Source organism: Pezoporus occidentalis, unplaced genomic scaffold (genome assembly GCF_034315485.1).
Source record: "Pezoporus occidentalis ecotype Australia unplaced genomic scaffold, CSIRO_AGI_Poc_V1 ctg213, whole genome shotgun sequence".
Lineage (NCBI taxonomy): Eukaryota > Metazoa > Chordata > Aves > Psittaciformes > Psittacidae > Pezoporus > Pezoporus occidentalis.
The window spans coordinates 730,122-756,146 of NW_026913997.1; the positions used below are offsets into that span (position 1 = coordinate 730,122).

General features: G+C 41.6%; 1 protein-coding gene across 14 annotated transcripts in view; it reads right to left on the minus strand.

Moving 5' to 3' along the window:
* Positions 1-26,025, minus strand: part of ANKRD44 (ankyrin repeat domain 44) — a 139,911-nt gene that overhangs the window by 32,323 nt on the left and 81,563 nt on the right. For 11 of the 14 annotated variants that reach the window (XM_062619676.1, XM_062619680.1, XM_062619678.1 and 8 more), the window contains exons 5-14: positions 25,410-25,610; positions 23,804-23,891; positions 21,361-21,503; positions 19,792-20,004; positions 18,300-18,378; positions 10,459-10,573; positions 6,709-6,791; positions 5,303-5,420; positions 2,824-2,892; positions 1,942-2,082 (exon numbers count right to left, since the gene is read on the minus strand). In XM_062619676.1, coding sequence (XP_062475660.1) covers positions 1,942-2,082; positions 2,824-2,892; positions 5,303-5,420; positions 6,709-6,791; positions 10,459-10,573; positions 18,300-18,378; positions 19,792-20,004; positions 21,361-21,503; positions 23,804-23,891; positions 25,410-25,610 — 1,250 coding nt within the window. The remainder of the gene's footprint in view (positions 1-1,941; positions 2,083-2,823; positions 2,893-5,302; positions 5,421-6,708; positions 6,792-10,458; positions 10,574-18,299; positions 18,379-19,791; positions 20,005-21,360; positions 21,504-23,803; positions 23,892-25,409; positions 25,611-26,025) is intronic. The other 3 variants (XM_062619685.1, XM_062619677.1, XM_062619681.1) reach the window with 1 other exon arrangement.

The window sequence follows — 26,025 nt, forward strand, 5'->3', positions numbered from 1 at the left end:
CAAACTGCTGTCATCACAGATTGGTAGCTTGAAGGGCTTGTAGAAGGACAGTTTGCTAATTTCAATTCATATAACATGCAAATTCCAGACTGGCTTTTGCACAATGTAGAACCGTGCATTCCTTCTTTACTATGCATTTTCCCATTTGTAATATCAAGATCCAACATTCTTCCTGTGGGTGCTAGCAGTAATGGGTTGTTCTGCAAACGCAGCGTCTGTCTGATGTCCACTGACTCCTAGAAAACTTAATTATTAATAAAATAACTCCCCTGAACATTAACATTGTAAATTCATAAACAGCACTCATGTGCTATGCTGAAGTCCTACCTGCAGTTGTTTCCAGTTAACTACAGATATGTGACATCCCAGAAGAAGATTCCCTGCACCAAGACCTCTTGCTCATACCTGCCCACATCCAAAGTTAAATAATTATGAATATTCTTTGAGCTGAGACTGCCTGACCTTGGGAGTTTTTTGCCATTCAGCAGGAAAAAAAGATATGCTGACCTATAAAATCACGGGCTGCAAATGGCATTTCATCTGTGTAACAAGACTTCTTCCAAAGCATCTCAAACTGGAAAATTTAATGAGAAGACAGCATCACAACATCAGATTCAATTTAGGTTTGGACTATGAGGGCAAATAAAGGACACATAGTCCTGACAATGTTCAGGATGTGACTAAAGCAAACTTTTGTTTTTAATTAGTTATGGAAGTAGATATATCCTGAAGTTAACCAAGAGCTTGTTTAAATGCAGGAACTTCATCTACAAAGAGCCAAAAGCTGAAAACCACACACCAAATCACCACTGTCAACATCCCAAGTAACACCTCTCCTGAGCAAGACAGAATTAGAAACAGCCAGTGCTGAAAGCCTTCCTACAAGCCTACTCTGATTGCAATGACAAGCACAGACTTTTGAAGATCCTGCTGCCTTCTTTCCAGCACTGTTCAGGTTTGAGGGTGATAAGGAAGACATTCTTTATATCACAGCAAATGATGAAGAAGCTACCAAGGCTCTGGTATGGCATCCAAACCTCTACTGTAAAGTTAAAGAGTTTTCCTGTGAAGCCTCAGTGGCTTTGAGATGGCATTCTACTGGGAATGAGCCAGATGTATTTTTACCAGACCTCACTACACAAGAAACCTTAAAGTCTAGACAAATGAGAGAGAAACATGGGATAACCTGCAATAAACATAGACCACTAACAGTTTTAAGAGAGAACTAACAGGATAACTGAACTTGTTTTATAGAGTATGTTATAAGGATGAGATTGCCAAAACATGCAGCTATCTGGAAATTAGGAACTGCAGTCACAAACCACAGGATTTCTAACCGTTGCAGCTGTTTTCCCCCCTTCTCACAAGAAGAGCACTGCATTCTGCCAAAGGATATTCCCCAGTCCTCTCTCTTTTTAAAGTCTCTGAAAGCAACCTGTTTGGTGAGGGGGAGGATTTTTATCAGCTCTGAGAGTGGAAACAAACTGATGGATAGTTCTACCCCATCCCTTCAAGAAAGTCTGTCAGAATGGCTAAATGTCTTTCTGTCACTGCAGCCCACCTAGGAAAACCTCTTCTGCTGTCTCTTGCTCCATCCCTTCTGAGGGACTTGAGAAGCAGATGTAGAAAATTCTTGAGCTCACTCGTATGAGGAAATCAGACAGAGGAAAACAGAAAATGTGGTGCGAAATAGTTCAGTAGGACACTGTGGCTGCAAAACTGTGGGTTACATCAAAAGTAACTGAGCTGAAATGCCACATCATCTGGGGATTTGGCATATAGTCAGAGCAACTCATTGTGGAGCTATGCATACATCTGAGGGAAATTCCTTTGCCAGAAGGATCATTTTTTTGGCTCAAGTGAAATAGCATCATGAAGAGAACAGAATGACTCTAATTTAGCAGAACACTTTAAACAAGGGATACAAAGAGGCTTCCTTACTTTCGGTCTATGTCAGAAGCAGCAGCATAGTGCAAAGGGGTGCGTCCCCAGTCATCTGTTTCATTAATATTGGCTCCTGTTGTCACCAGTGTCTCAATACAGTGGAAATGACAATTTGCAGCTGCATAGTGCAAAGGCGTCCTGCAACATAAGTGGCAATTTGTTACCTCATATTCCAATATGCACCACCAAGGGTAATAAGAAATCTTAACTGCTGCATTGCTACAGATTTCCAGCAGTCAGTATCAGTGCCTTGTGCTCCTGTGATGAAATGAAAAGTTATGGAAATTTAACAAAACACTGTGTTAATAGGAAGTTTTGATGCTCCTACAAACCCTAATAGGATACACATCATCAACCTGTGCTTTGCAAACAGCCTATTTCCAGTGACAGCCTCTGCTGTTGCTCTGCATACATGCTACTTTCTTCCAGTTGGGAGGCAGAGCAAAGCATGGTGTCCCTCACAGCATCTTATTTAGGTGGCATAGCAACACTCATAACAACACTTCATTGGAGGAAAAAAGCCCTCAGAGAGGCATGTCAAATCACAGCAATCCTCCCATTGTAACCCAGGTGTTGTCTTGGGCACACAAGCACATGAATTTAGGCAATGAGAGAAGCAATAAGGAAAAAAAATGAACCCGTGATATTTTTAAACCAGAAAACTGAAGAGGGTGGGATGGCTTTTATGTATTTAATGAAGTCTGCACCTGTCTGTCTGGCATATAACTGTGGCAGCAAGAGTTCTGCAGGGAAGGCCAAACTCCTACTTTATTTTATCGTCATTTTTCACTGAAGATATGATTTCCAGACTGAGGCAAGTCTTTCTTCCCTGCCTCCTAGATTCTTTTCTTTTTAAAATAAGCTTCATCATTTACTTACCTCCCACATTTGTCCTTCTTATTAAAATCTGCTCCACTGCTTTGCAAGAGTTTTATACATTCAACATTACTGGAAAGAGAAGAAAAGAAAACAAAACATGAACAAACCAGAAGTTTACAGATGTGTTGCCCCCTGCCTTCAAAATGAGAAAGTTCTTCTATTTTGTATTATCTGCCATGCAAAACCGAAGTAGAACCAAATGCAATGTGAAATACAATCCAATAGAACATGAAGCTTTGAAAAGCTAATTATTTTTTTTTTCTAGAAAACCTTTAATTTTCCTTTTGCAGAAGAAAACCAATTCGTTTTCCAAATACAGCACAGTAAATGTGATGTGAGTTTGGTGTGGAGGTTTGCAATGGGAGCTGTACTCTAATGCTTCCCACACTGAACTGGCATTTCATAAGAGAATTTTAGGAGAAAGTTGTTGCTAGCTCATAAAATGCCAGTCCAATAATGAAGAGGTGACATTTAACGAATTCCACCCCCATTCAGCCAAGTAGTCAGCAGGAATCACTTTGCTCAAATCCTGTTTACTTAGTGAGATTTAATCACAAGAGCTCCTGATTGGGTAATTCTTTTACATGATTCGTTGACTATTGACAGATCTAAGCACATCTCTAAGCGCTTGGCTGAATAAGGGGCATAGCTATTTGAAGTGATTGTCATATCAATATTGCGTTTATGTAAGTGGATGACTTGGACTCCCTTGTATCTGCTAAAGGAATTCACCGCATCATAGCTGCTTCTTCACCTTTAAAGTGAGGTGATTTTTAATAGGAAACAAAACAGCTCAACTCTCACATCTTTTGTAATGCAAGCAAATATATATGACTCCAAGCCAGAAAATGACATAAAGAAGTGCAGCACTTTCCAAGACTCCCTGTCATTCACAGGGACAATAAATCATTGGTGTTCACAATCAGATGAGCAGGCCTTTGAAGCATGTTCTTTTCCTAGTACTCATGCAACTCCCATTAATATAATCGGAGTAACAGCCATGTGTCAGGAAAAAAATGAATGCCTTTTCTATAGCTCCAGCTCCAGGAGAAAAAGAAGACTGGATGCAATATGTTGGCATACGTTCATCCCTACTCTAATTTGCTATTGCATAAAATAGCTACAGAACACTCACCACAATGTACTAAAAATAAAAACACTTGTCAGTGATGACAATTGCAGTAAACCACTGGAAAAATATGGTTTATTTTCATGAGCCACTTTTGCCTCTTACAAAGCCTCTCCTTTTCTTTCAGGTTGTTTTTCTTATTCTTTTGGGGTGCAGCCTTATTGAACTATACCATAATCATCTCCATTCGAGCAACGGTCATATCCCCGCTATTAATGTCAGAGAGGTTTCAAGAAGGGTAATACCATGAGGATGCTAGAAACATTTTATTTTCTTTTCTTTTGTAATAATAAAAACTTTGTGATATTCGTTTTGGTTCACTGAGAAGAAAAACCAACTTCCAGAAAGACCGCCAAGTGCTTGCTATGGATGACCATTTCTGCTTGCTACAACCACAGAGAATCCAAGCTGGGTTCTAGCCAAGGCTCCATTTCAGCTGTTTACTGAGCCATAAAGTACTCAACAGAAGAGTCAAAACTCAATGCTTGCCAAATGCTCTGTCCTTTTGCTGGGTTAACTTCACAGCTCTCCACTGACAATTAGTTGGAAATATTTAAACTAACTGGATGCTACATTTACAACTTAAATTGATGCATTTCATTTTTCATTTGTTGCCACTTCTGGCCTCCCAGCACTTATCAGGAATGCATCACTCTGAGAGAACAACAGTCTTTTGCCTTTTCAATGTGGAGCTTGAGGGTTATTTGTTTGTTCTGGGGTTGGTTTTGTTGTTGTTTTGGTTTGTTGTATTTTCTTTTAGCATCTTTTCAATTTGCACCTGAAAAATGGGAAAGAGGGAGATGAGCTGCATTTGGACTCCGGGGTTTCAATATGATGATGGGCACTGTTGCATTTTCAGACAAAGACACAATCCAAAGGTGGATGCCAGGAATAACTCCCCTACCAGCAGCATCCCAGGAGCTACAGCTCCTCTTCCTTACTCACTTTGTCCCAGGTGCGGGTGACTTCCTGCTGACTGCTGGCCCTCAGCAAGGGTAGTGGTCAAAAGACAGACTCGGATGATTATGCAATACCGCCATCTAAAGCTGAGGCAGTCTTCCCAAGGCCATGAAAAGAAAGAGTTTTATCCTGTGCCTGAAAGCCATGCTTCAAATTGCCCAGCTGTCTGCAGCAGACAGAGTCAGACCATCTCCTTTACTTTGCAAGCAAGCCCTACATGAGGGCAGTGGCAAAAGACAGCCTCAAGTGACCCAAATTTGACATCAGACTGCTTTGCTTCCCTCGCACCATAATAAATTCCTCTGTGGATGGCACAGTCAAGTTGGCTGGCACCAAACCTGCAACAAAGCCACAAAATAACTTACAACAGCTACAGTGGCAGCTACTCACCCTCCTGCAGCGGCAGCGTGGAGGCACGTTCTTCCAAAACTATCAGGGGTGTCTATTTCAAAGCCTGCAGACAGCACGTGCTCATTACTAAACAAGGACACTATGCTATACTTTTGTCCTAGTTAAACCACAAGAAACATTGCAGAGACAGAAAAATCAGTTAGTTGGGAAAGAAACAGAACACAAGCAACTACAGTCAGAAAGAGGTTGTCAGGGGAACGGCGAGCAGCTGCTCCATCCAGTTTGGCAGCTCTATAAAAAGAGCTGCAAAGTTGACGAGCATCTATTTCCACATCCAGCTCTCCTCGCCACATCCCTATTTAAAACAGTGTGAAACGCATTTATGAGGCAGATACTTATCAGAGGACTGCAACAGCAGGACATGAAGACAGAAAACATGGAGAAATGAGGAAAACCCACAAAGTCAGATTTTGAAATGGGGCCATTTTTATTGCATTTGGTTTCCAGGTTGAAAACAGGCTTCCAGGAGCACTTGTTGATATTCAAAGGTGCACAAGGCCAAAGGATATAAACCTGGCAGTATTAAATCTGGTCACCCAGAGCTGCTTCTCCTCCTTTCAGATCTAGTGGTCAAGGCCAAAACACACGAAGGTTTAATGGAATGGGTATGCAATTACTATTTTCCATGCTTTATCCTACAGGACTCAAGTTCAGAGGAAAAAGTCATTGTAGGAGATTTTAGGTGTATAGTAACACCTATAGTTTTTCCTAGGAAAAGCATATGATCTGCCTTGTGATTTTTTAATTCATGGGAGCTTTTGCCTGGAAAGAAAGAATTTGGGATTTGGCACCTGATGATGCCTCTTTTGTAACACTTCCGTCAGCAAGCTCCTTCTGCTTTGGGCTCTGGTTTCCTGAGAACTGCTCTCTCAACACTACACTTTTCATTCATTTCCCATCTCATGCTCACAGAGCTTTGGCCAGCCTAACTCCTTTACTCTGTCTAAATACAGAGACACGCTTTAGCTGTATCTAGAATACATCCTTATCAGTGAGATGCAAATACCCACAACAGTGCAGAACCAAGGAGATAACTTCCTGAATTATTCCTCAGGGGAAAAGAACCCAAACCAAGACAGTATCTCATACTCCTACAGTTTGGAAAAAGGGTCCTCAATTTCCTCCCTCCTCCTAGTGAATTAATATAAACTCTCTAAACCTGCCAGGAGAAAAGAATTTTGGGCATGAGCAATACAGGATAGGAGGAAGTACCAGCATGCCATTAGGAAAGCCCCGCGTGCTCCCGTACATTACACCACACAGGCGAACACAGCAGCACAGGAAGTCTTTCATTTGAACAATCCACAACAATGAGTACAAAAGGGGCCACAAGGAGCAGAGACACACATTACTGGAGCTCCACAGACACTGTGGGATTTACTTACCCGATGACAACAACTTCCTGCAGCAGTCTGAGTGAGCATTCAGCGCTGCTAAGTGTAAAGGGAACATGTTGTGGATCCCACACCTGAAAGGCACAACAGCCTCATTACACAGTAGTGTGGAAATGCAGGTTACACATAGACATGACACATGAAAAGCTCCTTCCTCAAAAGCAACGTTTTTTATCCTTTCAAGGAAGATTCTTCCTCGGTTCCTGCCATTTATTTTTATCTGTATTTCTTCAGCAGCCTTCTTGGGAGTTAAAAATATTCTGATACAGCAATATCTTGGCTTTAGGCTTTGAACAGAATGTGGCAGGAAGGCTTCTAAAAATTCAAGGTGAAAGCCAAGGTAAAGGAGGAAGTGAGAAAGCAGATATTGCTTGGAGTCAATTTCCTGGAGCATAAATTTCTGTATCAGCCATGGATACTGCAACTGCCATTCTGAGGTATAAGTAAATGCCTAAATCTTCTTAGTATTTTTCTGAAAAAAAAATGAAACCCATTTTTCCTGCAGTTAACATCCTTCAAATAACTCTTATGTGGGTTTTCAAAGCCTCCACTTCCCTCCCTCTCCCCTGGGGTTAGGGTAGCTGAAGGCTCTTCACACTTTCCTTTAGGCTGCCATGACACACACAGTTTTCTTCCCACATCCTAAGAACCAAACATCAGATTTTCCTATCTGCTCCAGCTACTCTCCTCACACTCCTTTTCACTTTTTCCCCTTGTTCAACACATGACTCTTTTCAATTATAATATGAATTTCTCAGAGCAGACATGCTCAGTAAAAAAAAAGGTAGGCACCTATCATTAGGCTAACACACAGTTTTTAAACAAGCTGAGCACTCAGCAGCCTTTATTAATATCAACAAATGATCCCAGTTCAGTCCCTAAGCATGCCACTGCTTACAGTCTCAGAAGACTTTTGGGTTTGGACATCTTGGCTACTGTCATTTAGCATTGTTTTGTGAGAAGCATCTTGTTAGTCTAGAGATACTATCCTACCGGCAGCCCTCCAAGTGCACATAAACACAGAACCTCTGAAACCAACTATCTCAACAAGATTAGCATCTCCTGCCTGCTTCAGCAGATATATTTTTGACAAATGACAAGCTCTTGAACAATAGCAGATGGATTCATATCTGCCCTTCATTTCTGGAAGATGGTGGATGGGTGAGTATGATCACCTCATGGAAGAGGATGTCAGAGAGGGATCCAGAGATGAAGGAACTTGTTTTTCTGCAAGACTCACAGTAAATCATAATAGTTTACAAAGCTTTAGACAACAGTGAAGGTGGGTGTTTATAAAGATACTTTCTCCAACACTTTATACATAAATGTGTTTGACTAAGTTTGGCTTGTCTTTAAAAAGCTTACGGTTTCCAGAACCCACAGGTTCATCTTTCCTCTGTCTTCACACCAAATGTGTCCTCCTCACTGCTGCACTACACTACAGAGTGACTTGTGGTGCTGTACAGATTCTAATTTTGCTAGTGTCAGCAATCTACGTCTAAGAGTAAATATATTAAAAGATGACCTGACAGCCTATTCTTTGAAAGGAACAGCACAAGCTCCACCAAACTGCTGTATCTGTATAAACAGATTGCATTTTTCTGCTGTGGGTTCATTTATTTAAGCTAACATTGGACATTCTGTATTGCTGCTCTTCTTCCTACACCTATTTCTCTCTATCTTCTCCTCCACCTAGTTACCTGAAGCAGTATTTTTCTTCTTTTAGGTCAAGATTTCCACTCAGCACATGACTTGGCCAGTTTCCATCAAAAATCACTATCTGCACATCTGCTAACCAGTGTCACACTTCCGTACTGCTGTTCACACTGGTTCCTCCCATCACTTACGCACTTTCCCCTTTAAATGCAGTTGCCTCAGAGGCTGACTGATCTGTCTGCAGTTGTTGCTAACAACACTGCAGAACTGTCACAGCCAGTTCAGGGAGCTCAGCCAGTTATTTACATGCAGCACATACGAAAGCCCATTCCCGGAGTTTCAATGCTCCTTGTTCAGCACAGACAGTAGCATCACTCAGATCTGCCTGGTATCTTAGAGACAACTTCTTATATCACTTATTTCTGCTGCTGGAAAAAGTATTTGATTTGATCAATGCTCCAGTCACCCAAGTGTGAAATAGAAATTTCTAACTGGATAACCCTGATTCCAAGAGTGGACTACCCCACTGCATCTCATTTTACCTTTAAACCTCAAGATAAGAGTATTACTGTACTGGAGAAAGAGCTAGGAAAAATACACATCTATTTAGACACCAAGATCTTCATTCTGGCCATGTTAATAAACCCCAGTGATGTTAGCTGAAGCCTGTGGAATTTCATTATCCAGGCCATTTGAAGAGCTGTTCCACACCAGTCTGCATGGTGGCAGTTGTACTTGATAAAGGAATATGAGCAAATGTGCCACAAACACCACCAAGTAAACAAGTAAGTACGAAAAGCTGCATGTATCTTCAAAATCAAAACCAGCTCATTTGCATCTGCAAGCAGGTTTTCCTAACTAGGCAAGTCAAGAAACATCACCAGTTCCTATGGTAGGTTCTGGGTAGAGAACTCCTAAATTATATTTCAGAGACATGTGGAGGTAGCCGCCAAAACCTGACATTCATTAAATCAGATGCTGCAATTAAACACCTGGTACAAATATTCCTCATGAAATTGCATTACTTTTGTCTTATACCCCTTTCTTTACCTTCAGGTTTGCTATTTTCCTTTGACAGATCATAAGAACATGAAGATAACTAACCAATACTCAAGTACTCTTAAAAATCAAGCACTTGTCATGTCTGAGTTGACAATGGTTATCATACTGTGGGTAAAGTCTTGATACATGTGCAAGACAAAAGAATTGAACCGAAGCAGAAAGCACTAACTGCATTTAGAAATGTGTGTAATTTCAATTCCTTGTCCTTCTAGTGAAAAAAAGACTCCCAAACTCACAAATCAGATAAAAGCAGTCCTATTATTTCAGCCACCTGAATATCAGAAACCATGCAACATCAAGACAGGCTCTACTTCTATTGAGATTAGAAATACTTAGTAACACCTGCTTTGCAATACTGCATTTATATTGATTATCCTATGTCATACCAAAAGATACAAAACAAAAGACACAAAACAAAAGACTAATCCATCCCTGACAGTGTTCAAGGCCAGGTTGGACAGAGCCTTGGGTGACTTGGTTTAGTGTGAGGTGTCCCTCCCCATGGCAGGGAGGTTGGAACTAGATGATCTTAAGGTCCTTTCCAACCCAAACTATTCTATGATTCTATGAATCACCATGTATGAGAGGCCATTAAGCTAGTTTAGATACTAAGGAATATGCTCACAATACCCTTGGCAAGCATCTGATTTTTTTTCAGTTATGTTTCCTGTACAAATTCATTGCTATGGTCTTCTTATATCTTTATGCAGTCAAGATGCACTTTACATACATACGTCTTTCATGTATGTTATATACCACTGTGCCACATCAATGCTGCAGGAAAAAGAAGCAGCACTTGTAACCATGTAAATAGGTACAATAGGAACTTAGCAGGGTTTCCTTCCTCTCCACACTTCCAAAGTGTTCATCCATTAGCCTCATGTCTCCCACAGAAGTACAGCACACTTATGCTTATACTCATCCCTTTTAACCTTCACACTTCAGAACCTGAGAAGTAACTCTGTTTCCAGGCACTGGACATAACACTTGATCGTCAGAAACAGCTCTGCTTCAGCCGCTTACTTGGCAGTATCAGCTCCGCTGGTTATGAGGGTGTTAATCAAAAGCTCATGTCCGTATCTTGCAGCCACGTGTAGAGGGGTATTACCATCCTTATCAACACAGTCGATTTCCCCTCCTGCAAAAAACGTTTTCATACCATTTAACACTGAAAGATTAAGCATGAACCAGTGACCACAAATGCTATTTCTCTCTAGCGAGTGCAGCATCACCAATCCAGCCACAGAGACACCAAATTTCAGAGACCAAGAAACAGCACACAGCAAGCTGCCAGCTGTCAGCCACCGGTACTGAATGTGATGTGGTAGCATCACCTTCACCTCTTTCTCCAGCTACAGTGATGAAGAAAAGTGGTGGGAAATAGGCGAGCAGGATGAAATACCACGGTCAAGTACATGATTCACACTTGCTGCTCATCTAAAGGCACAAATGGATGCTTTGAATTAAACTAGCAAAATAAACTGCTGAAACTCACCCTCATTCATAAAAGCACTGCCACTCAACCTTACCTGTAAGACAGCAATGTTAAATAGAGTTCGCTCCAGAGGCCAGCAGGAGCACACTACAAACAACAAGCAGGTTGTATGCCTTTTCTGTGCCTTACAAAAGAACAACCAAACAGTGCTTAAGTAGAACTGTTGCAATTTAAACCTGTCATCTTGTGGTTTATGCTCACATATTATTTCTTTCTTCTCTGCCACAGCTTTTGACCCACACAAGATTGCTATCAGGCCCTTGTTTTCTTTTTGGACCAAGGAACTGTAACTTTTTCAGTCTTTCCTTGTAAGTCAGGTTTGCTGCACTCCAGCTGGCCCACATCCTTCTGGAAGTGAAATGTCAAAAGCCAGAAACAGTACTAGAGCCGACGTCTCCTAATGCTGAACTGAGCAAAGTGATTACTTCATGCCCGCTGGCTACGCTCCTGTACATTGCACAGCAACATGTACACTGTTGATCATTTTTCTAAGCACCATGGCACTGTTGACTTGTGGTCACACGCTTCTGACCTTCTGCAAGCCCCAGATCCTTTCCTGATGAGCTGCCACCCACCCAGCTGTTGTCATTCTGACCTTGTCTAATGGCTACTCCTGCTTGTGCGGGATCTTTGCTTTGCTTTACTTGCATTATAACTTCTGTCTCCAATTTTACAGGATCGTTTTCCATTCTGAATCCACCTTCTGCAAACTAACAGTCGCTTCCAACTTTGTGTTTTCTCCAAATGTTAAAAGCACATTTTTCTATTCCTCTGTCCAAGTTGTTAATGAAAATACTGGACAGTTCCAGGTCCAGGAGGGAAACTGAACACTGCCTCACTACACCTTCCATTTCAACAACAATCCATTTATTACTAATTTCGGAGTGTAGTTTTTCAACAAGTTATGCACCAGCACAGTGACATTTTAATGCTCCACTGGTTTTCTGTAAGAATACTTTATGAAAGCATATAAAAAAATCTTGCTAACATCAGGATATAATATTTACTGCATGTCGACTCCATACATAGGAGATAACATGTGGAGACAGTGTTCTCATGGGAGAATGGATAATTGGTACATAAACTCTGAATAATCGTGAAAGATACAGCAAGGCCATGAGAGGCCCAAAGAAGCTTAAGCAAGCAAGATAAGAAGAAGCTGGAATTCACTGAGTTAATGAGAACTGTGGACTGTTGGCAAGCTTTCGACATCAAGTTCTCACACCTGTGCTTAACCAATTATATGTTAGTCACTAAGGGTCTTCAGGACATGTATCCAATCATAATATGCCAAATCACTGTAAGTGCATGTAAGAAATAGCATATAAGGAGTTAAGGCTTTGTCATAAATTTGGCAATCGCTTGATCACATTGATCGTCTCTGCGTTGTCCATGACTCCCATGTCAATAAGTGGTGCCCGAACAGGAACCCTCCGATCGGTAACTCGACGAACACGAGTTTGAAGGTCTGACAAAAAGGAGGGGGCGGAGAGCCAGCCGAAAGTCAGAGCTGCCCCGGCGCTGAGAAGTCAGACATCTGCAAAGCTTCGGGAATCTCGCCCTGATCAGGTGAGCGGCCGGGGAGGAGATGGGGCACTTGCTATCCAAAGAGGAACAGGCGGTGGTGAAGCTCCTCCAGCACATTCTCTCTAAGTGAGGACTGCAATACGATAGTGCCGCCTTACAGAGGCTGTTAAAGTGGTCCCGTGATCGTGAGGTTAGTAAAGGGACCAAAGATGCACAGAAACACTCTACACTTTGGAGATTGGTGTTTGAGACTTTGAAAGAGATGAAATTGGAAAGGGCGGCGGTAGCTTCTGTATTTGCCGCCACAGCTCCAGAAGGGGCTGTCTCCCCTCACCCCCATCACAGTGCTGCGGCTCTGACTTTTGCTCTTCCTGCGGTACCTGGAACGGCGCCGAAAAAATCAACGCCCCGAGCCGATGAAAGCAAGAGCCAGGTCTGCAGGTGGGCACACACCGAACGAGAGACACCTGACAAGAAAGGCATAGCTGTGAAAGACGGAGACCCTGAGTTCAACCCAGGATCAGACTCCGAGTCCCCTGAATCCCAGCCAGATTTATATCCTCTGCTTCCAGACTCTGACTCTTCATCTCCCGGGTCAGTCTGCTCAGCTCATCAGCAACTACTCACTGGCCTTGGAGACGCTCAGCTGCAACAATTGATGAAAAAGCTTGAAGCCCTCGAGACTCAGATTGAGACATCTCCATCGGCGCCTCCACCTTATCCTCCGCAAAACCCCTTCCTTAAAGAAGGCAAACAGGGGGAGGGGGTGGGAGAGGTATCGGGGGGCACAAATCCTGTGCACCGTTGGCACGGGTTAATCAAAGATGCAATTATTACAGGTGAATTTTCTGCAGTGGGCCTCTCTGCATATCCTGTGTTTACTACACAGCAGGGGGTTAAAGAGTGGGAAGCTTTTGATCTCAAAATAGTTAAGGAGGCTTGACAAGCAGTGACCACATATGGGTTAAAATCCTCTTATACTCAAGCTGTATATGTTATGATTTTTTCTGCGATTGACAGGAGACTTTAATGACTCCCCTGCTATAATACATGGTCAGGCATCAGGTTCAGGTTATATGACTAAAACTCCGGGTATTCTGGTCCAGTGCAAGGATTTGGAAACTGGCATTTGGAAAGGTCCTGTGGAAGTAAAACTAACAGGTTGAGGTTATATGTGTGTAAATGACAAATTCCGGTTTGCAGTGGGTGCCAGCTCGATGGGTGAAACCCTGGAAAGAGTCAGCACCGCTCCAGGACACCCCCCTTGTCAGTGATTGAATGAATTGAAATTTGAGCTCAGGACATCCGTTTTATGGATGTTTTCAGTCCTTCTTAAAGTGAAGGGAGCAACCTTTTTTATGTTAAAGTAAACAAACAAACAAAACAAAACAAAACAAAAACAAAAAAAAAACAAAACAAAACCCCACCCACCACCCCCACGCCCCCCTCCCCCAAAACTCCAGGGAAGCGAGATCAGCGCGGGATACAGACATATTGTGTGATTTTCTGGTGGTGGGAAGGTCACTCATATGCTCTTATCAGGGGTATTGGGCATACTGTGACGGACCGTGGACTTGGGAGCCCATATACAACTCATTTAAGACAGTTTCTCTGCGATACTCATGTACTAGAAGTTGGTAAATATAAGTACGTCCAGGTTTCTATAGATCTTTGGAGACCTTTATAGATATTGCTGGCCACTTCTTCCAGCACAGGCTGGCCACCTGTGTCGGAATGAGTGTGCATTTTGGTCAGTATAAAAGCCCAAGCCTCATCCGATGTGGGGGAGGCAGAGCCTCTGTGGGAACACCTGCTAAGGATGAGCCTGCCACCTCGCACTGCAATGATGCTTCTCGGAGCTGGTTTCCTGTTAGTCTCTACAGGGTCCTTGTGCCACGTTCTGTACGTGGGACTGTAGTGGGAGTAATGATTGTCTGGATTTTGTGCTTCAAATATTGTAGTTGTGTGGAGCGTGCTTGTGGGATCCCATAAGTGTGTGTGTGTGTGTGTGTGTGTGTGTGTGTGTGTGTGTGTGTGTTGAGGGCAGATGGTGTTCTGTGTGTTTTTTTTGGTGTTGGGTTCATGTAAAAGTTTTTAACGAGGGGCAGTTTAACATTTCGGGCAAGAAAGGGTTAATGCAAAAGTGCAGTTGCCAGCAGGTATTTATGGTTGCTGCTGAAGCAGGCAGACAGCTGTAGCTGCTGCTGAGCAGGCTGGCATTTGTAGCTGTGCAAAGCAGGGTGAGTGACTTTGGGGAAAAAAAAAAAAAAAATTCTTAAATTCTTTGATAAGAGTTTGGTACCCATGTTCAGAAAAAAAGAAAAAAAAAAGCTGCCCTCTGATTCAGCTCTCGGTGCTCCACTGGTGGAACAGCCAGGATGGAAGCCAGAGCCGAGGAGTGAAAAAAAAGCAAAAACAAAACAAAAAAAAAAAAACACCCACCCCCCCCCCAAAAAAAAATAAAAAAAGCCCCAACCTCTCAGTCTATTGAGGCAGTTCGTAGAGACACCACAGACAAAGCCTAAAGAGCACCTGCAACACAGTGGGTGCGTGGTAGGAGCCTTGCTTAGTATGGTTAAGGTAACCTGGGGGTGAATCCAAGACTTGGAGGAATAGATAGATCAGTTGAAATAAGAACCGCTAACTAAAAAAGCGAGAGGGGTAGTGCAACCACACAAGCTTTATGGGCCGTCACCTAAGCAGCATCAGGGTGGCAGAAAAAAAAAAAAAAAAAAAAAGAAAGAGGCAATGATGCAGGAAACTCCGTGACTGTTAACAACGCGCAGTTTAACCTCTCTGCTGCTCAGGAACTGATAACCTGGAGGAGGGGCTATATTTGCGTCCTCCTGCCTACAGGTCCATGGCGACTGCCTGCAAAGTTTGTCAAGCCTTGCCATGAGCTGGACAGACGAATGGAGGAACCTGATGCCTCAGCTACAGGAGCTGACCGTGAATACCCCAAGCAGAATGAGATAGAGGAAGAGAAAAGCTAATAATTGCAGAACATCACTTGGGGGCAACTGAAAAGTAACATCCTGAATATGTGTGCTTGTAAAGTAGCTATTATTAGAGGCTGTGATTTTGTGTATAAAACCACCTGTATTTACTAGCCAGTTCCTAATGAGGAACTACACCTTGTATTGTACAGATTTGTCACTTGTAAAAGAGATGTTAGAGTATGGAAATTTGCAGTAGCTGCTAGAAAATGCCAAGGCAAAAGCTGGAAAGATTCTAATACAATCGTAGTGTTATAAAGCAGGTGATGGAACAAATTAAGAGGGTGGGAGAATTCCACTGGTAAGAAATTTCTTTGGCTAGTCCCTCGCTGCCATCAGCATCTTCAACATGCTGCTGCACCCTGTAATAGTTACTCTGCTGATGTAAATTTGTGTGTGCCTTGCTGTAGTAGCGACTTGTTACTGGATGAAGCAGGTGAAACTCTGCATCGACAACAAGGTGCAAGGACTGAGGTTGACAAAATGCCTGCTACCACAATCAAGGGCAAGACTGGGTTGGCCTCTGTGTTTGCCACCAAGAAGAACCTTTAGCTCCGCTGTTGGCTGCAACCCAGCAGGCATGGATCGGTGGGGACGCATGCCATGCCAGACCTTGATGTGAAGGATCAGAGAGCTATACAGCCTGTTATCAGAGAGCCATACAGGAGAAAAAAGGGGCAGGCCCAGCAGCCTGTAGTTGGCATATGTTGGAGATACGATCTAGCCCAAATCCCCTGCCCAAGTAGAGACACCCAAAACATATATAAAACAAAAAGGGGAAGATGTGGAGACAGTGTTCTCACGGGAGAATGGATAATTGGTACATAAACTCTGAATAATCCCGAAAGATACAGCAAGGCCATGAGAGGCCCAAAGAAGCTTAAGCAAGCAAGATAAGAAGAAGCTGGAATTCACTGAGTTAATGAGAACTGTGGACTGTTGGCAAGCTTTCGACATCAAGTTCTCACACCTGTGCTTAACCAATTATATGTTAGTCACTAAGGGTCTTCAAGACATGTATCCAATCATAATATGCCAAATCACTGTAAGTGCATGTAAGAAATAGCATATAAGGAGTTAAGGCTTTGTCATAAATTTGGCAATCGTTTGATCACATTGATCGTCTCTGCGTTGTCTGTGACTCCTGCGCCAACAATAACAGGTCATAACTGCAACAAGAAGAGTTCCACTAAAGCATTATACGGCATTTTCTAACTGTAGATAAAGGTCAGTGAAATGCTGGGACAGTTTCCCTGGGGTGACAAACATTACTTTCCCACAGAAAAGTCAGAGGACTGTGCTGTGATCACGAAGCCTACTACCCTGCAGCAGACGAGAATTAGGATGTTTTGGCATCTTCTGCTCTTGAGCAATATATGCCAGATATTGCCCACTCCTCCCCAAGTGTTTACAAACAGTTTGTGCATTTGCTGATGTCGGAAATTTTGGCTGACCTATGAAATTCTCCAGCTTTGCTTTCTCACCATTTTTAAAGATAGGTGTTACATTTGCAACCTTCCAATTTAAAGGTAATCAGTTTTTCCTCTACAAGTCACGAGAGACAGCAGCCAGGAATCGAGATCCTTAGCCAGCCCATTAAGTACTGCAGAACGAAACTCCATTTCTTAAAGTCATTGACATTTCTCTCTTCCACGATATCCCATGGCAATGAGGCATAAAGTCACTTGCAATCAGATCTGTGCACAACACTAAAATTAGAGGGCTAGCAAACGAAGAAAGAAGCGAAACCCAAGTAACTTGAAGAAGAGTAGAGAGGCATGAATGACAGATGAAGAACTTCCAGTCCTTTCACACACAAATCCAACACAGAGCAAACAACAGCTCTTAAGTCAGAGACCGTATTTGACTAAACAGCTAAAAAATTGCACTAAAGCACAGTTTCTTCAGTTTGCCCAAACTCCTTTTATTATGACTATTTTACTTATGCAAGAAGAGATATGACAACAGTTTCCATGATGATGTGAAAGAAGCATGATGCACTGAAGACCTCCATTTTAACATACAATTGTGTGTAAATATAGGTGTCACTACCTTTACAGTGTAACTGTTCAGCCATCTTCAATATCTCACACTTAGTTTTCAAGTTAAGGATTTCGGAAAACAACAGAACCAAACCACGAACCACAGACCATCCTGTCTGGTATAGTGGCCAAAGCTGAGAAGCATAAGTAAACAAGCAGTAACAGCAGCCTGTGTCAATCAGAAACAGGCCTCTGCCAGATCTCCAACAACAATATTTGTTATACTTTGTAGATTTCTTGGACAAAGGAGATACCTGATAAATGACTGATAATCAGGAATCATGGCTATGCCAGAACAAACAGGTTGGCACTGGTCCACCCTCCTGAGTATTTATTCAACACTTAATGAAGACAGTGGCAAGGCGTAGAGCTAAGGGAGCTGAGAGAAATACAGCTACTGAGTGGAGGGTAGAGGAAATGGCCCAAATTCTAAGAACATGGGGGCTCCCAAGGGAGAGCAACCATTTATTTTCCAGTTTTTAAGTCATTTGAGAAAGAAAGTTGTGCCTGCTTCTCAGCAGAAGACCTAAGTACAGCATTGAACTCTTGTTTTCAGGTTAAGAATCACAACAGATCAGCTGGACCACTGTCAGCTGGACGAAAAAGGGATTCTGTTAACAACCAAAATCTCAGCTTGTAATGACATGCTGGAGTGAGAGCTGTCAGTGCAGCTCAAAGCCAGAAGCCAATGGAGAGCTAAGCAGCTCTCAGAGCAGACCTTTGGCACCCTGGGTGAGAACAACTAAACACTGCAACCTTGGAAATGCCTGATTTTTTGGAGAGTTGTTAAGCACAGAAACTCACCGTTCTGAATGAGGGTCTGTGACCGTGTGAACCTCCCATGGACGGCTGTCATGTGCAATGGGCTCTTCCCATCCTTACTCTAACAGAAACAACACAGAAACCCAATCATTTAGCATGTAAAGTGGTGGTAACAATTTGAAGTCTCTCAGCTCAACATCCTAAGACAAAACCTCCACTGTCTTCAAAAGTCTGTAGGACTGAAGCTATACATGATGATAAATGCTGAAAGTATAAGCATACAGGTAAAATAGTTCCTCAGTAATGAGTAGCAAAGGGGCTGGAGTAGAGCATGACCTTACAGCCTGGCTGTACACAATACATGCTAGAAACTATAGATTTATAACATATTATCCTTTAGTATTATTTTTAAGTAACATTTCCAATTCGGTCAATATTTTCCCTAACAGAGGAAGCATAAAATTAAGTATGACATTCTCTGAGGGATTCAAGAACTATATCCTGTTTATCAATCTGCATTTTATAGATACATCCCAGAATAAACCCCATTATATTAAAAAGTTCTGGTTAATAAATTTCCATGCAATCAAAAATAGAATGTCTACAAAATACCATTAGAAAACAGGGAAGGCATGTGAAAGGAAAGGTACAATGAGTAAAGATTAATGGTTTTTGTTCTAGAGAAAGAAACTGAGATAGGGGAGCAGAGGAGCTGACAAAACAGCAAGGAAAAGGGTAGCAGTCTCACTAATCACATCACTTTGTGTTTATTGGCATGGGGATTTTGCATTCCTTGGCTAGCACAATCCCTAAGTTCATTTTAATAATTCCGAGTTTAAGTAATGCACTGCTACTGATCTAAAGGGACTTGCCAAAGGCGTTAAATGCTAAGAGACCCCTTTTACAGATGCAAAACTGAAACACACAATTTAAAGTACAGCAGTGAAAATCTTATATGAACTCAGAGATGTCAAGTCTTCTGTTATGTATACCAGTACCCTCTGTGGGTTAACAGCAAGGCCCTTTCAGATTCATCAAGATGCATCAATTATATCTCAATAACGTTCAGATACCCTAAAAGAATCAGACGTCATAAACTCAGGCTCTAAAACAGGTAAATAAACTTTAGATTTTACTTGCCCAGGAAAATCAAAAGGAACTCTTTAGAACCAGGTTTAATTAAATGCATACCATAGGGGAAGGAAAACACCAGCAAATAAGTTCCTTCACTTACCACCACTACCCAAGATAACATTTTGATAGAGCTCCTGGAACTATATTTTAGTAGTAATTCATGCCTTCAGGTGAGTGGCTGGCCTAGAGTTTAAAGCTGTCATTATATTTATCAAGGTACTGAGAGCTCCTCTGCTGGGAAGCAATCTCATCCAAACAATTTAATGATTAATTTCCTCAACATCACTCTACTTCCATCAAGGATTTAAAGCCATGCTGTCCTTGTTACTAGAGTTTCCAGTCTCCTGAGATATGCAAAACAGCATAAAGCAAAACTAAAGGGCTGCAATGCAAGTTTTACCTGAATGTTAACATCTGCCCCATTATTCACTAGTAGTTCAAGACACAGTGCTCCGTGAGTAGAGGCAGCAGCGAAATGCAAGGGAGTGAATCCATTATTATTAGGCTGATTTACGTTAGCACCGTAGTCAATCAGCTCATTAACAACAGAATCCTGACCATTGTAACAGGCAATGTGAAGTGCAGTATTTCCATAGACGTTCATTTCATCAATCTAAAATGAGACAAGGAGACGTAGTTAAAATTACAGACATAGCTAATCATTTTACATAACACATCACATACTGCAAATGGAAATAGCTGGAGGCTTGACCTGTCACAGGGCATATTTCTCACCAGAGAATTTCATTGACAAAAATATACTCCCAGAGAGATTAATTTGGAATGCTTCACCTTTGCTATTATTAGCTTTTTACCTTACTGGCCATTTCTAAAAGCCAGTATGAAGCTTACACTGATAGCAGGGCTATGTAATGATAGTGATGATGACAAAAGCTGGAAAGCCTTCACATGTAAGTAGGATAAATAAAAAGCTCACAATCTTTATTAAAAAGGAATTAAAACACTGACTACAGAATTTCTGTGAACAGAATGAGGCTTAAGAACTCTTTTTACAGATTTCTTTTGGGAAGGGAATGAAGGTGTTTGAGTTAAGGGAAGGTGAAACTGCACAGACATTTACACTTCAATAAGAAACCACTTTCGGTAGCTCAGCATTATAAAGATGTAATTCAGATTATGTTACTTCTTGATGACTGGCTTTGTATTCAACTGCTGTTCTGTAAAACAGGACAAGACAGATTGTACAAAAGGTTCAGCAGTGATGTGAATACCCTTCCACAAAATAAGACTTCTCAAAGATCACACCCCCAGTGGTGCAGAATGTGGAAGTTAAAGGTAGCTATGAGCATAATACTGGTAATATCAGGAAACACCTATTCCCTTCAACTGCACAGTTTGGAGCCTGTGAAGATGGACTTCTGACATTTTTTTGGCAGTTGAAAATGCCATGGCAAATGTGATAGCTTTATCTGAAATCTCTGATTAACCAGTGCAGGCTCTTTTGGTCATCTCACTGCTGCTTTGAACCACTGACTTGACAATATTACGCTAAGAGAAGTCTGTGCCCTGAATAAAAGTTCTTTTCCAGAATTAAAGCAAACTTTTCCTTCCCTCTGTCAGCTGCAGAGGAAATACAGGTCCTAAACTTAAACAGCCTGAACTGCTGTTTAGTGAAGTTTGCAGCGTATATGTTGAGAACAACCATTCATCATATCAAGGGGAACACTGAGCCAAGGGAAATTTCATTATTCCGTCTTCCTCTGCAGGAACAGCATGTATTTCCTGGTTTCTTCAGCAAGGTGGCCTGAAACTTACTGTCCATATCAGACACTTTTATTCCAGAATGTTTCCTGGCTCTTGCAGTAATAAACCACATGAAGCACAAGGTGGTACAGAAAATGGGACCAATTTTCTTTAGAAGATCTGCCAATAACTGCAGCAGCATCCACAATAAAGAAGAAAATAATATCTCAAATATGGAGCAACATGGAAGCACATGACCACATACCTCTACCCCCAGGTTAAGGAGGTGTTTCACAATGTTAATCTGCCCATTGGATGCAGCTGCGTGAAGTGGGGTGTAACCCTTCTTGTCTTTACAAGTCACTTCTGCACCATGATTTATCAGTAAGGCAACAACTTCCAGGTGACCTTCAAAAGATGAAAGATAGTAATCAATGAATATACCATCCCACAGCATCACTTCTCCCAAATTACTTCTTTCTAGTTAATGCATTGCCCCTTTTGCTGTTTCACAATGCTGTAAGTTTTATGAGGGGAAAAAAAAAGCATTTTTATAAGGCGAAAAAGCCAGTTTTATAACAGGAAGAAAAGCATTTTCATAGATGTTCCTAATCCTTGTCAAGAAATCCATGCATTCACCATCACCAGATGTGTCAAACTTCTCCTTCCTGTATTAGTTTTCCAGTCATTAAAAGAACAAAACCACACCTCTTTCCTATTTATTTCTCTAAAAATAACAGTTTGAAGTTTATTCTCCCTGTTACAGAAAAAACAGTGAGCACAGAAGCATGACAATACAAACCAGCATCCTGTTGATGTAATTTGCAAACATAACTTCTAACACTTCTCATTTTTCGTTAGCAATACAAAATAACTTTAATAAATGATCAAAATGAAGGTATCTCCTCTTTTCTAGCACAACTGAGGAGATAAAAAGCTAAATTTCAAGGGAGTGCAGCATTTAATCCAAAGCCTCCCAATACAAACACAAGATTTTCTACTGAATCCACTGATCTTTGGATCAGGTTGTTGACTTTTCAAAACTGTATCATTAACACAAAACTGTGCAAAAAATCCTGAATATAGGTCTAAAAATGTTTGAATCTAAATTCATACATATACTCAGTTTGCAAGCTAAAATAACTGCAATAGCCTCAACATCACAGAGATTGAGAGCTGACTGCCAGATCAATGTGACATCTGTCTTCTGGAGTGAAATGCCTAGCGCTGACTTAGGATCTCCCTACAGAATGTAAGGGAAGACCTAAGCATCTCAAAATGCAACTTATAACCCACCAGTATCTCCAGCTTCCTCCTCTTCCTGTAGGTCTCAAACCAACTGGGCTGCTTTCCATGATAGTGCCCTAACCACCAATATTAAATCAAGGCTAACTGAGGAACAGTCCTTATTGCAGCACGTTGAAGCAAAGCTGTCTTAGAATTAAAAATCTATTATATCAAACAGCACATAAAGTTGTGCACCATCTGAGTTGTACAACGCTTTCCTGACAGGCAGTTCTGCTCATGTGCAGGACCTAGGAAACCTTGCGGACAAAGTCTGAAGTGCCCAAAGATATTTAAGCATTCAAGAAAATACACGAAGATAAGACGCTTGGGTCTCATTATCTAAATTCTGTCCAAATTACACCACAGACTCCTAAACAACATTGCTAATTTAGGCCTTAAATGTTATCTAAATATTTTGAAAGGTACATTATGCATTAGTGAAAATAATTAGGAGCAAAAAATATGTGGAATTGCACAGCACAATGTAAGTCCTTTCGCCTCTACAGAGTGAAGTTCAAAGCTCGCTAGCTCAAAAGCCGTATCACATTCATTGGCAAGAGTCCCTCCATCTGTCTGTGTACATCAAAAAAAAAGCATAATATGCTTTTCCCACAGTTTGAAATCTCCTATTTTCTCATTTCCAAAAGCGCCAAGATTAACATCAAGATTTGACAGGTCAGATGAAAGAGTTGCTGGTTGAGGGCACACAGCACCTCACCGATTATTATCTGGAATATACTGCCTGGCCAACAAAAGCTCCTGGACAAGTGTGACCGATATCACAGGCAATCTTGTTCTGGTATTTTTAAATTATAAAGCCCCATTGTAATAAAATCTCCTTTAACTTGAAAGAAATAATAAGGTCAATTGATTTAATTAAGGAATATATGGTAACATCACTGATGTTTTGAATAGATGGATCAGTTGTTCTTGTCCCTTCTGGAATAAAAGACAACAATTTGTTCCTAACAGGAAGAAAGCCTATGAAGCATTTCCTAACAATATCATAACTTAGCTACTTATAAACATGATGAACAGCAAAATTTATGATCGCATTTATCTGCATTTTCTATGAAGTAATTTTTATCAAAAACTGAAACAAATACAACAAATATAATATATTTTTTCAAGCCCAAACTTGTCTCAGGCTGGAATTAGAGTCAGGATAAAAAGCCCAAAATGAAAAAAGCAACACAAAAAGACCATAATTAACCATGTTAGAAAGGAAATCACAGCCAAGTCCTCACCAGCTGTAAAACCATAAATGGAGAGTGTGTTATTTAGACCGACTGAACTCTTCCCTCTTCAGGGTAAATATAACACTCACTTTACATGGCCAGGTCTGCTCTTGTCCATTTTAAAACATGTTGTTGATTTGTGAACAGGAAATTAAAAAGAAGGAGCAACAATGCAAGCCTTACCCATGTACGCTGCCCAGTGAAGAGCTCTTCTGTCCTTTTTGTCAAAAGCATTGATGTTTGCTCCCTTGGCTAACAGCAAATTCACCATCTAGAAGTAACAAGTAAACCAACTCTGTAGGTTAACCAGTTTATAACAAATAATTCTAGCAATAGAGTTGGGATCACAAAATCCTGCTTTTCAGTGATTAATCTGTGAATTACACAAATACTTTCAAAGCTGAGTACATTCATGAGAGGGACTGGTGATGGTCACAAGTAACCCAGACAAGTTCTGTGTGCAGAGAGGGGGCTGAGAGCATGCAGGGTGCTACTACATTCAGCTTGGCAGACAACCTGTAAGTAAAGCAGGCCTGGAAGAGAAACACTGCTCCTAAAACCAATTTAAGTGATTATCTTGTGGATTAGGACAAGATTCATCCAGACCATGAGGTGACAAACCCTAAAATCCGCATGATCTTTCAACAAGGAATTCCTATTTCTTGCCATGCCATGGTGATTTTTATTAAATTCCCATGTGCCGTGGTGGTGTGGATAGGCACCAGGCTGCTTCATATGACACCGGCCTTTAAGACAGCATTGATAGTAGGTGAAATGCTGCTTTCCCCATTGCCAATCATCCAACATTAAAGATAAGAAAAAGGGGGGGGGGGGGGGGGGGGGGGGGGGCAAGGGAATTGAACAGAAAAAAAGTTCAACAACTGTCTTTTTCAGTAAAACATTCTAAAATAATGAATTACAGAGCTAGGCGATCATATTCCTCTTGTGCACTGCTCTGCCACAGAGATAGGCTAATAACAGCATACATTCAGTTAACATTTCTGATATACTCTATCCAAAAGCTCAGGAGCTCTAGATTATGATGGTTAGACTGAAGCTTTACTATCTCTTTCCTACAGTGCAGTATTTTAAAGGCCAAACACCATCATAATTTTACAGGAACTACCATTCCTCTTCCTCTTTTTTAGTTACAGTACAACTGATCAACTTTCGTTGACAGAAGCCTACTGGTCAAGTCTAAGAGTTTTTATTCCATATGTAGATCTTCAGGTGTGGAACTGACATATAGGATCCTTGCACCTGTACCTAAAGACATTAGCAAAACCCTTTACACAGAGGTTTTATTTACAAAAATTTGGGGGGTTTTCATGTAGAAACAGTAATTAGGCTGGAAGGCTTTACCTGTATAAGATAAGTATCAAAAACAGAAGCACATTTTTTAGAAGACTAATTAGAAAAGCAGACTGACTGGAGCTCATGTAGCTGAACACTTCTTCAGTATGAAATGAATCCACTGGCTTTCCCTTGTTATTCTGCCACTCATGTTCATAGGCAGTCAAGCTCAGAAAAGCCAAGGACACACTTGAGTTGTGAGCCTGTAGCACAGCCAGCTCTCCATGTCTGCATGCACACCTCACTTGTGTGCTGGCTCTGCACAGGTACTTTCCAGTCACTCACTCATTTTGGCAGGTAGGAAACCTGTCGTACAGTTTGGAGAGCAGTTGAATGACAGGATCAGGGATATGGGGCTCAGTCTAGACCCAGCCACAGCAGGCCAACTGTTTGAACTTGGAAATCAACTGATCAATTATGCTCTCAAACAACGCACCTCAATGTGGCCATTCAGTGCCGCATGGTGCAGTGCTGTCCGGCCGCCTCGGTCAGAGACGTTGACGCTGCTCAGCATGGGGATGATGACCTCCGCACACTTCACTGCCTTGTTTGCAGCTGCCACGTGCAATGGTGTCTGCCAGTTCTTGTCCCGAGCATTGACATCAGCTGAGTGCTTAATCAATACTTGCACTGCTTCCTGCAATGGCAACACAGTTATATCCGTGCTTTTTACAAGGGCATGTAGTGACAGGGCAAGGAGCAGTGGTTTAAAATTGAAAGAGTGGAGATTTAGATCAGACATTAGGAAGAAATACTTTACTATGAGGGTGGTGACACAATGGAACAGGCTACCCAGAGAAGCTGTAGATGCTCCATCCCTGGAAATATATAAGGCCAGGTTAGAAGGGGCTTGGAGCAACCTGGTCTAGTGGGAGGTGTCCCTGCCCATGGCAGAGGGTTGGAACTGGATGATCTTTAAGGTCCCTTCCAGCCCAAATCATTCTACAAGTCTATTGCAAAGCAGTTTGAATAAATGAACAGAACACCTTCTCGACAGCTCGATCATATTACCTACACATATTATTTATGCATATCAGACATGGCCAGGAGGA